At 42.5% G+C, this 12,402-nt stretch overlaps 1 protein-coding gene across 8 annotated transcripts in view; it reads left to right on the forward strand.

Annotated features, from left to right (window-relative positions):
* LOC129625324 (ninein-like protein) overlaps nucleotides 1-12,402 on the forward strand; it is a 94,771-nt gene that overhangs the window by 37,785 nt on the left and 44,584 nt on the right. For all 8 annotated transcript variants that reach the window (XR_008701346.1, XR_008701347.1, XR_008701348.1 and 5 more), the window contains one exon: nucleotides 8,149-8,245. Coding sequence is in view for 4 of the 8 variants with exons in the window: in XM_055543472.1 (XP_055399447.1) it covers nucleotides 8,149-8,245 (97 nt within the window). In the remaining 4 variants the exon portion in view is untranslated. The remainder of the gene's footprint in view (nucleotides 1-8,148; nucleotides 8,246-12,402) is intronic.

Here is a 12,402-nt window from a genome sequence, read left to right on the forward strand (position 1 = left end):
TTCATCAAAGGAAAGTTAGGAGGGCATGGGATGCTATTTTTCCTTTCATGGAACTCTTGTGTTGTAGAAAGAGGTTTCTTAAGATTGCCCTTTTTTAAGCATAGTAACTTCCAGAGATTTGTTTTTGTTCTGCTTTTCCAGAAAGATGTTTAACGGCTGATTTGTCCGGGGAGTGGAAGGTTGTTATGGATGGTTCACAAAACACAGAGATCTGTGTGCAGCTCACGTGCTGGGTCATTCAGAGGCAGCTTCGAAGTACCTCGAAGGCAGATTTTCTCATAGAATTGCCCAGCGTGAAATTTGTCCAGCAGCTGGGCAAAACATCGCGCGTTGCTGTTGCAGGAACAAACGCTCCCTGCCTTCAGAGGTGCCCTCTGAGTGTATCTGTCCCAGATAGGAAGAAAGTGTGCGTGGAGTTCTTTGCTCTAGTAAGTTCAAGGTCGACTAGAAAGGTCATCTGAAGCCTGGACCATGCCTTGCTTTCCTGACAGGAACACTGAGAAGCTTCTTAGTGTTCCTGTTTCTTAAATGTGTCCAGATGTAACATATTCATTTTATGCTTGTAATTAATGAATTTTTTTTTTTTTTTTTGCTGCCCTCGGTCGTTGCTGCGTGTAGGCTTTCTCCAGTTGCAGCGAGTGGGGGCTGTTCTTCGTCCCTCATTGCAGTGGCTTCTGTTGCAGAGCCCCGGCTCGAGAGTACAGGCTCAGTAGTTGTGGTGCTTGGGCTTAGCCGCTCTACAGCATGAGGGATCTACCCAGACCAGGGATCGAACCCCATGTCCATTCCCTTGGCAGGTGGATTCTTAACCACTAGACCACCAGGGAGGTACACATGTTCATTTCAAAACCAGGGCCTGGGAATTCCCTAGTGGTCCAGTAGTTAGGAATCTGGGCTTTCGCTGCCAGGGGCCCGGGTTTGGAAATTGAGATCCCACAGACTGCAAAAAAAAAACAGAAACAAAAAGGCAGTGCCTATAATTGTGTTGGTCATCTTACCTTTGAAGGAAGAGTATTTTTCCCCCCACAGAACTCAGTAAAACTGGTCTCATTTTGAATGAGAAAAAAAATTCCAGCCTGAGTTGGTTCTTGAAGAACAACCTAAAACCCTTCCCTGCTGGCCCTGGGGGAGCTTCCAGGCGAATCTGACTCCTGTCACTCCCCAGAGCCCGGGTGGGCAGTGCTGTCAGCAGAGCTGCTCCTGCGGCGAGGAGGACTCTGCCTCACACGCCCGCCTCACGCTGCTCGGTCACCTTCCCCTCTACTGCTTTTTCTTTATGGACTTAAGGCTCAGGTGTGGGAACTTCCCTCGTGGTCCAGCGGTTAAGACTCCGTGCTTCCACTGCAGGGGGAACTTGTTCCATCCCTGGCTGGTGAACTAAGATGCCACATGCCATTCGTGGTGTGGCCAGGAAAAAAATCGGGTGTGATTTTGATCACTCATGTCCTAGCCCCTCTTGATATCACCTCGAATTGTATTCGAGGGCTAGGTGAGCAAAAGGCACATTTGTGAAAATCAACACTGGTTAAAACAGCATAAGCAGGTTATCTGGTTTCCTTGATGTTTTTTATCCTGGTCCTTCCTCCTTTTGTGAGCTGTGATGGGAGAGGACACAGAAATACAGTCAAATGGCATCAGATAAAGCAGCAGCACACTCAGCCATCAGATTCCCTCCTGCTTTCTTTGTTTTTTTGTTAACGCTACACAGCTTGTGGGATCTTAGTTCCCCAACGAGGGGTTGAACCTGGGCTCTTGGCTGTGAGAGTGCAGAGTCCTAACCACTAAACCACCAGAAAATTCCCAAATCCCCTCCTATTTGATAGCTCAGAAGAAAGCTGATAAGTATTATCAAAGACGCAAAAGAAATCTGAGATTGGATCAAACAAAATGGCCGTTTCATTCTGCTCCCATGTAGTCAACAAGGTTTTTTTTTTTTTTTTTTTAATATTTATTTATTTATTTAGCTGCACCAGTCTTCCCGGTGACATGTGGGATCTTTAAGTGGGGCATTCAAACTCTTAGCTGTGGCATGTGAGACCTAGTTCCCTGACCAGCAGTGGAGCTGGGTCCCCTGCATTGGGAGCTTGGAGTCGTAGCCACTGGACTACCAGGGAAGTCCCTCAACAAGTATTTTTGAGCACTTATTATGTGCTAGGCAACACCTAGAAGGTAGGAGTGTAAAATGAAAGCAATATAATATCTCTGTGAGATGAAAGCTATGCAAGAATATTCTTTCTAGTATTGATCCACATGGCAAAAGTCTGGACACAGCCTTTTCAATATGAGCTTAGTTAAGGTCCATATAGTCAAAGCAGTGGTTTTTCCAGCAGTCATGTATGGATGTGAGAGTTGAATCATAAAGAAGGCTGAGTGCCAAAGAATTGATGCTTTTGAATTGTGGTGCTGGAGAAGATTTTTGAATCAAAAGGAGATCAAACCAGTCAATCCTAAAGGAAATCAACCTGGAATATTCATTGGAAGGACTGATGCTGAAGCTGAAGCTCCAGTACTCTGGCCACTGATGGGAAGAGCCAACTCCTTGGCAAAGACTCTGATGCTGGGAAAAATTAAGGATGGGGAGGAGAAGGGGACAACAGAGAATGAGATGGTTGGATGGCATCACCGACATGACATGAACTCGGGCAAACTCTGGGAGATGGTGAGGGACAAGGGAAGCCTGGTGTGTTGCAGTCCATGGGATCGCAAAAATTTGGACATGACTTGTGACTGAACAACAATACATTAATGGATCCACCTGATGAAATTGATGCATCATCCTAAAAAAGAGAGAAGAGGCTTCAGACTTTGTCATGTTAGCAGTTTAGCAAATTCACGCCCACCTTCCAGTGAGGGCTACTAGAATGGTAAGTCCATACAGCACAAGGAAGAGTAGCCCCTACTTGCCACAAATGGAGAAAGCCTGCATGCAGCAAGAAGACCCAGCACAGCCAAAAGTAAATCAATAGAACTTTTTTTAAAAAAAGAAGAAGAGTGAAAGAATGTCTCCTTGAGAAGGTGAATTCTGCTCAGTTTTGAAAGGATATAGAGACCAACACATCTGATAGACATTTGCTGAGTATTTACAATGTGTTAGCCATGAGACCCCGTGCTAGTTGGGGAGCCAGAAGATAAACACACATATGAGTAGTCCACCTTCAAGTCTGATACGTGTGTAACCCAGGCAGAGACGTTCCACAGCCAACAGCTGCGTTTAGTGCTCAGAGGCAGCAATAGAAATGTGCTCATTCGAGTTCTGTGCCAGGTGTGGGAAGCATGCTTGGACCTACAGCCCCAGGCCTGCTTTTCTAGCACATTCTGGTGACATTTTGACCTACAAGTATCTCTTGCGTTGATTTCTTTCTGTGTGACTTCAGGTGAAGCACAGGTAGAGAAAAGAGTTGGGAAGTGTGCAGCTCAGTGAACATCCGTTCCAAGCATACCTGGGCCCCCAGCATCCCGCATCCCTCCTCAGGTGCCCCTGTGGTCCCTCTGGCCATCTTGATGAGAAGAGCATAGATTTGTTTGCCTGTTTCTGAACTTCATACAGGTGGATGTATACAGCACATGCTCAGTGCATCCTCTGGTTCTTTCACTCAGTATCATGTCTGCAATCTATATTCAGATAGTGTCGGTCAGTGTCAATATGTTGTCTCTATCAGTGTTTTATTTTCCCCCTGTTGTCATCTTTCATTGTCTGACTGAATCACAGTTTATTTACCCATTTTCTTTAGGCACATCTGGATCATTTCCAATATTCTTTTAATAAATTATGTTTTTGCTGAAAAAAGAATCAAAGTGAAATTAAAACATTTCAGACAATCACACTAAAAGAGCTTAGCACCAGCATACTTAAGAAAACACACAAGTCTCAAAGATCTATTTCAAATAGATGGAAAACTATCCCAGGCAGAAGGTCGGAAATGAAGGAAGAAATGAAAAACAAAGTGGCAAATATTTGAATAATTCTAAATGAACACTGACTATATAAAACAAAAATATCTTGTAAGGAGTTAAATGATAACAAAGGCACAAAAGTATCAGACAGGCTTTGTGTTGTCCCTGAAGAGGGTAAAACTGGTTAATATGAAACTTTCAAGCTCCATAAGAAAGCTAGTCTCTAGGGTAAAAAGCATTACTGAACTGAAGAGGGTCAGCATTGTATAGTGACAAAAGATTCAATTTACCGAGAGGATATGGATGTATATTCTGTGACTCAGCAATCCCATTCTTAGGTGCGTATACTCCAGAAAAACTCTTGGGACATATGTGTGACTGTTCAGAGCTTTTTTTCCCCCCCAGTGTAGGGGCGGGGGATTTAATCAGGAAAGAAACCTTGGTGGAGGACTAGCCTACATGCTGGCATGTTCTCTTTCGTGGTGGGTAGTGAAGGCATGGATATTTCTTTATGTGTTAATGTTTGTGGTCATCAGACACATCTTTTCTGCACCTTTTTTCTAATTATGTTATCTAATTTCCTTTTATGGAGTTGTTAATAGTGTTTTTTGGTGAAGGGCTTATGATTAACTCTTTTTTTTTAATTTAAATTTATTTATTTTAATTGGAGGCTAATTACTTTACAATATTGTATTGGTTTTGCCATACATCAACATAAATCCGCCACGGGTATACACGTGTTCCCCATCCTGAACCCCCCTCCCACCTCCCTCCCCGTACCATCCCTCTGGGTCATCCCAATGCATCAGCCCCAAGCATCCTGTATCCTGCATCGAACCTGGACTGGCGATTTGTTTCTTATATGATATACATGTTTCAATGCATTTCTCCCAAATCATCCCACCCTCTCCCTCTCCCACAGAGTCCAAAAGACTGTTCTATACATCTGTGTCTCTTTTGCTGTCTCACATACAGGGTTATCGTTACCACCTTTCTAAATTCCATATATATGCATTAGTATTCTGTATTGGTGTTTTTCTTTCTGGCTTACTTCACTCTGTATAATAGGCTCCAGTTTCAACCACCTCATTAGAACTGATTCAAATATTCTTTTTAATGGCTGAGTAATACTCCATTGCATATATGTACTACAGCTTTCTTATCCATTCATCTGCTGATGGACATCTAGGTTGCTTCCGTGTCCTGGCTATTATAAACAGTGCTGCGATGAAAACTGGGGAACACGTGTCTTTTCACTTCTGGTTTCCTCGGTGTGTATGCCCAGCAGTGGGATTGCTGGGCCATAAGGCAGTTCTCAGAGAAGGCAATTGCACCCCACTCCAGTACTCTTGCCTGGAAAATCCATGGACAGAGGAGCCTGGTAGGCTGCAGTCCATGGGGTTGCTAAGAGTCGAGAACGACTGAGCAACCTCACTTTCACTTTTCACTTTCATGCATTGGAGAAGGAAATGGCAACCCACCCCAGTGTTCTTTCCTGGAGGATCCCAGGGACGGGGAAGCCTGGTGGGCTGCTGTCTCTGGGGTCGCACAGAGTCGGACATGACTGAAGCGACTTAGCAGCAGCAGCAGCAGCAAGGCAGTTCTATTTCCAGTTTTTTAAGGAATCTCCATACTGTTCTCCATAGTGGCTGTACTAGATTAGATTGCATTCCCACCAACAGTGTAAGAGGGTTCCCTTTTCTCCACATCCTCTCCAGCATTTATTGCTTGTAGACTTTTGGATCGTAGCCATTCTGACTGGCGTGAAATGGTACCTCATTGTGGTTTTGATTTGCATTTCTCTGATAATGAGTGATATTGAACACCTTTTCATGTGCTTGTTAGCCATCTGTATGTCTTCTTTGGAGAAATGCCTGTTTAGCTCTTTGGCCCATTTTTTGATTGGGTCATTTATTTTTCTGGAATTGAGCTGCAGGAGTTGCTTGTATATTTTTGAGATTAGTTGTTTGTCAGTTGCTTCATTTGCTATTATTTTCTCCCATTCTGAAGGCTGTCTTTTCACCTTGCTTATAGTTTCCTTTGTTGTGCAGAAGCTTTTAATTTTAATTAGGTCCCATTTGCTTATTTTTGCTTTTATTTCCAATATTCTGGGAAGTGGGTCATAGAGGATCCTGCTGTGATTTATGTCAGAGAGTGTTTTGCCTCTGTTGTCCTCTAGGAGTTTTATAGTTTCTGGTCTTACATTTAGATCTTTAATCCATTTTGAGTTTATTTTTGTGTATGGTGTTAAAAAGTGTTCTAGTGGGAGACTTTAATACCCCACTCACACCTATGGATAGATCAACTAAACAGAAAATTAACAAGGAAACACAAACTTTAAATGATACAATAGAACAGTTAGACCTAATTGATATCTATAGGACATTTCACCCCAAAACAATGAATTTCACCTTTTTCTCAAGCGCACACGGAAACTTCTCCAGGATAGATCATATCCTGGGCCATAAATCTAGCCTTGGTAATTTAAAAAAATTGAAATCACTCCAAGCATCTTTTCTGACCACAATGCAGTAAGATTAGATCTCAATTACAGGAGGAAAACTATTAAAAATTCCAACATATAGAGGCTGAAAAACATGCTGCTGAATAACCAACAAATCACAGAAGAAATCAAAAAAGAAATTAAAATATGCATAGAAACGAATGAAAATGAAAACACAACAACCAAAAACCTGTTGGACACTGTAAAAGCAGTGCTAAGGGGAAAGTTCATAGCAATACAGGCATACCTCAAGAAACAAGAAAAAAGTCAAATAAATAACCTAAGTACACCTAAAGCAACTAGAAAAGGAAGAAATGAAGAACCCCAGGGCTAGCAGAAGGAAAGAAGTCTTAAAAATTAGGGCAGAAATAAATGCAAAAAAAACAAAAGAGACCATAGCAAAAATCAACAAAGCCAAAAGCTGGTTCTTTGAGAGGATAAATAAAATTGACAAACCATTAGCCAGACTCATCAAGAAACAAAGGGAGAAAAATCCAATCAATAAAATTAGAAATGAAAATGGAGAGATCACAACAGACAACACAGAAATACAAAGGATCATAAGAGATTACTATCAGCAATTATATTCCAATAAAATGAACAACTTGGAAGAAATGAACAAATTCTTAGAAAAGTACAAATTTCCAAAACTGAACCAGGAAGAAATAGAAAATCTTAACAGACCCATCACAAGCACGGAAATTGAAACTGTAATCAGAAATCTTCCAGCAAACAAAAGCCCAGGACCAGACGGCTTCAGAGCTGAATTTTACCAAATATTTAGAGACGAGCCAACACCTATCCTACTCAAACTCTTCCAGAAAATTGCAGAGGAAGGTAAACTTCCAAACTCATTCTATGAGGCCACCATCACCCTAATACCAAAACCTGACAAAGATGCCACAAAAAAAGAAAACTACAGGCCAATATCACTGATGAACATAGATGCAAAAATCCTTAACAAAATTCTAGCAATCAGAATCCAACAACACATTAAAAAGATCATACACCATGACCAAGCGGGCTTTATCCCAGGGATGCAAGGATTCTTCAATATCCGCAAATCAATTAATGTAATACACCACATTAACAAATTGAAAAATAAAAACCATATGATTATCTCAATAGATGCAGAGAAAGCCTTTGACAAAATTCAATATCCATTTATGATAAAAACTCTCCAGAAAGCAGGAATAGAAGGCACATACCTCAACATAATAAAAGCTATATATGATTCACTCTTAACTGCCTTACTATATCTTCAGTTTTTTAAAACCTTAAGTAAATATTTGCAAGGAGATCCAACCAGTCCATTCTAAAGGCAATCGGTCCTGGGTGTTCTTTGGAAGGAATGATGCTAAAGCTGAAACTCCAGTACTTTGGCCACCTCATGCATAGAGTTGACTCATTGGAAGAGACTCTGATGCTGAGAGGGATTGGGGGCAGGAGGAGAAGGGGACGACAGAGGATGAGATGGCTGGATGGCATCACCGACTTGATGGACATTAGTTTGAGTGAACTCCGGGAGTTGGTGATGGACAGGGAGGCCTGGTGTGCTGCGATTCATGGGGTCTCAAAGAGTTGGACACGACTGAGTGAATGAACTGAACTGAACTGAAATATTTGAAAAAATAAATGTCCTCAGTGCTGAAGGCAATATAAGATCTTCCATCTGAGAAAACCTCAAAGCCCAGTGTGTTACGTATGTGGCCTGTAGAAAGCAGTGTTGACCGCTTTTCTCAAATTCACAGGTTAACTTCGAGGAATTTAAGGACGGTTTCATAGCTGTGTTGTCATCCCAGGCTGGTCTTGCCTCCTCAGATGAAGATAGTGGGTCTTTGGAGTCAGGTAAGAGGCCTTTCTGGTCTTCTTTACATCTCTTTCCATGATTCTGTGACTTCTGGAGTATGAAGTTATACCTGAACAACGCAGCAGGTCTATGTTCCCCAGCTGCATGGACTGGGACCAGCACCTGGGTGTTTTCTTATTTGGCTTCCTTATTTGTTCAATGGTTCTGGAAGGGGAAAGTCTTGTGTTTTCTTCTGCACTGCACAAAATCCTCTGCATACCCTGGCACTTTTGGTCACTAGATGTCTGTAGTTTCCCCTGCATCAGGCCATTTTGCAACACCAGCTAGGTGTCCTGCAGTTCAACTGCATTCTGACACCATCTCCCTGGACACAGCTGCAGACTCCACAGGCTAAGACCGCACTGCCTTCAGACAACAATCTCAAGCCCAGCTTGTCACCTTGTGCTTCTGACCCACTGGCTAAAGATCGGAGGTGCCCATGGCCTCCTCCAGTTCAGTTCAGTTCAGTTCAGTCGTTCAGTCGTGTCCAACTCTTTTTGACCCCATGAATCGCAGCACACCAGGCCTCCCCGTCCATCACCAACTCCCGGAGTTCACTCAGACTCACGTCCATCGAGTCAGTGATGCCATCCAGCCATCTCATCCTCTGTTGTCCCTTCTCCTCCTGCCCCCAATCCCTCCCAACATTAGAGTCTTTTCCAATGAGTCAACTCTTTGCTTGAGGTGGCCAAAGTACTGGAGTTTCAGTTTTAGCATCATTCCTTCCAAAGAAATCCCAGGGCTGATCTCCTTCAGAATGGACTGGTTGGATCTCCTTGCAGTCCAAGGGACTCTCAAGAGTCTTCTCCAACACCACAGTTCAAAAGCATCAATTCTTAAGCACTCAGCTTTCTTTACAGTCCAACTCTCACATCCATACATGACTACTGGAAAAACCATAGACTTGACTAGACGGACCTTTGTTGGCAAGGTAATGTCTCTGCTTTTCAATATGCTATCTAGATTGGTCATAACTTTTCTTCCAAAGAGTAAGCGTCTTTTAGTTTCATGGCTGCAATCACCATCTGGAGTGATTTTGGAACCCCCAAAAATAAAGTCTGACACTGTTTCCACTGTTTCCCCATCTATTTCTCATAAAGTGATGGGACCAGATGACATGATCTTCGTTTTCTGAATGTTGAGCTTTAAGCCAACCTTTTCACTCTCCTCTTTCACTTTCATCAAGAGGCTTTTTAGTTCCTCTTCACTTTCTGCCATAAGGGTGGTGTCATCTGCATATCTGAGGTTATTGATATTTCACCTGGCAATCTTGATTCCAGCTTGCGCTTCTTCCAGCCCAGCCTTTCTCATGATGTGCTCTGCATATTAGTTAAATAAGCAGGGTGACAATATACAGCCTTGACATACTCCTTTTCCTATTTGTAACCAGTCTGGTTTTCCATGTCCAGTTCTAACTGTTGCTTCCTGACCTGCATATAGGTTTCTCAAGAGGCATGTCAGGTGGTCTGGTATTCCCATCTCTTTCAGAATTTTCCACAGTTGATAGTGATCCACACAGTCAAAGGCTTTGGCATAGCGAACAAAGCAGAAATAGATGTTTTTCTGTAACTCTCTTGATTTTTCGATGATCCAGCGGATGTTGGCAATTTGATCTCTGGTTTCTCTGCCTTTTCTAAAACCAGCTTGAACATCTGGAATTTTACGGTTCACGTATTGCTGAAGCCTGGCTTGGAGAATTTTGATCATTACTTTACTAGCATGTGAGATGAGTGCAATTGTGCAGTAGTTTGAGCATTGTTTGACATTGCCTTTCTTTGGGATTGGAATGAAAACTGACCTTTTCCAGTCCTGTGGCCACTGCTGAGTTTTCCAAATTTGCTGGCATATTGAGTGCAGCACTTTCACAGCGTCATCTTTCAGGATTTGAAATAGCTCAACTGGAATTCCATCACCTTCACTAGCTTTATTCGTAGTGATGCTTTCTAAGGCCCACTTGACTTCACATTCCAGGATGTCTGGCTCTATGTGAGTGATCATACTATCGTGATTATCTTGGTCTTGAAGATCTTTTTTGTACAGTTCTTCTGTGTATTCTTGCCACCTCTTCTTAATATCTTCTGCTTCTGTTAGGTCCATACCATTTCTGTCCTTTATTGAGCCCATCTTTGCATGAAATGTTCCCTTGGTATCTCTGATTTTCTTGAAGAGATCTCTAGTCTTTCCCATTCTATTGTTTTCCTCTATTTCTTTGCATTGATCAGTGAAGAAGGCTTTCTTATCTCTTCTTGCTATTTTTTGGAACTCTGCATTCAGATGCTTATATCTTTCCTTTCCTCCTTTGCTTTTCAGTTCTCTTCTTTCCACAGGTATTTGTAAGGCCTCCCGAGACAGCCATTTTGCTTTTTTGCATTTCTTTCCTTGGAGATGGTCTTGATCCCTGTCTCCTGTACAGTGTCACGAACCTCATTCCATAGTTCATCAGGCACTCTATCTATCAGATCTAGGCCCTTAAATCTATTTCTCACTTCCACTGTATAATCATAAGGGATTTGATTTAGGTCATACCTGAATGGTCTAGTGGTTTTCCCTACTTTCTTCAATTTAAGTCTGAATTTGGCAATAAGGAGTTCATGATCTGAGGCACAGTCAGCTCCTGGTCTTGTTTTTGGTGACTGTATAGAGCTTCTCCATCTTTGGCTGCAAAGAATATAATCAATCTGATTTCGGTGTTGACCATCTGATGCTATCCATGTGTAGAGTCTTCTCTTGTGTTGTTGAAATAGGGTGTTTGTTATGACCAGTGCATTTTCTTGGCAAAACTCTATTAGTCTTTGCCCTGCTTCATTCCGTATTCCAAGGCCAAATTTTCCTGTTACTCCAGGTGTTTCTTGACTTCCTACTTTGCATTCCAGTCCCCTATAATGAAAAGGACATCTTTTTGGGGTGTTAGTTCTAAAAGGTCTTGTAGGTCTTCGTAGAACCATTCAACTTCAACTTCTTCAGCGTTACTGGTTGAGGCATTGACTTGGATTACTGTGATATTGAATGGTTTGCCTTGGAAACGAACAGAGATCATTCTGTCGCTTTTGAGATTGCATCCAAGTACTGCATTTCGGACTCTTTTGTTGACCATGATGGCTACTCCATTTCTTCTGAGGGATTCCTGCCTGCAGTAGTAGATATAATGGTCATCTGAGTTAAATTCACCCATTCCAGTCCATTTTAGTTCGCTGATCCCTAGAATGTCGACGTTCACTCTTGCCGTCTCTTTTTTGTCCACTTCCAAGTTGCCTTGATTCATGGACCTGACATTCCAGGTTCCTATGCAATATTGCTCTTTACAGCATCAGGCCTGGCTTCTATCACCAGTCACATCCACAACTGGGTATTGTTTTTGCTTTGGCTTCATCCCTTCATTCTTTCTGGAGTTATTTCTCCACTGATCTCCAGTAGCATATTGGGCACCTACTGACCTGGGGAGTTCCTCTTTCAGTATCCTATCATTTTGCCTTTTCATACTGTTCATGGGGTTCTCAAGGCAAGAATACTGAAGTAGTTTCCCATTCCCTTCTCCACTGGACCACATTCTGGTCTCCTTAGGTTCAGTTAATTTGCTAGAGCAGCTCATGGAATGCAGGGAAACCCATTACTGGATCAGCTGTTTATTACAAAAGAATATAACTCAGGGTGAGTGATGTATGGGCTTGTGGGAAGAGGCTCAGAGCCCCCACCCCCTTTCCAGGCTTCACTCTTCCCCAGTCTCCCCCTGTTCACCAACCCAGAAACTCTCTGAATCCCGTCCTTTTGGGGTTTATGGAGGCTTCATTACACAATCATGACTGATCCAGTGATGGGGCATCAGTGATTGAACTCAACATCCAGCCTCTGACCTCCCTGGAGGTCAGGGGTAGGGCTGAAAGTTCCAACCTCTAATCACATCGTAGGTTTCCCTGGCAACCAGCCCATCTCAAGGTATGGTTCTCAAAGTCACTTCATCAGGATGAACTTGGGTGTGGTTGCTCTCATCACTTAGGAAATTCTGAGGGTTTTAGAAGTTGTGCAAGGGATCGGAGGAAGACCAAATTCATATTTATTATAAGTCACAATCCCACAAATGTCAAGTAATATCAAGTGATGTCCTTACAGCAAAGGGTGTGAAAAAGATAAAGTGTGTATGGAGGAGTGGAAGAATTTG

This window comes from Bubalus kerabau, chromosome 13, assembly GCF_029407905.1.
Source record: "Bubalus kerabau isolate K-KA32 ecotype Philippines breed swamp buffalo chromosome 13, PCC_UOA_SB_1v2, whole genome shotgun sequence".
In the NCBI taxonomy this organism is placed as follows: domain Eukaryota; kingdom Metazoa; phylum Chordata; class Mammalia; order Artiodactyla; family Bovidae; genus Bubalus; species Bubalus kerabau.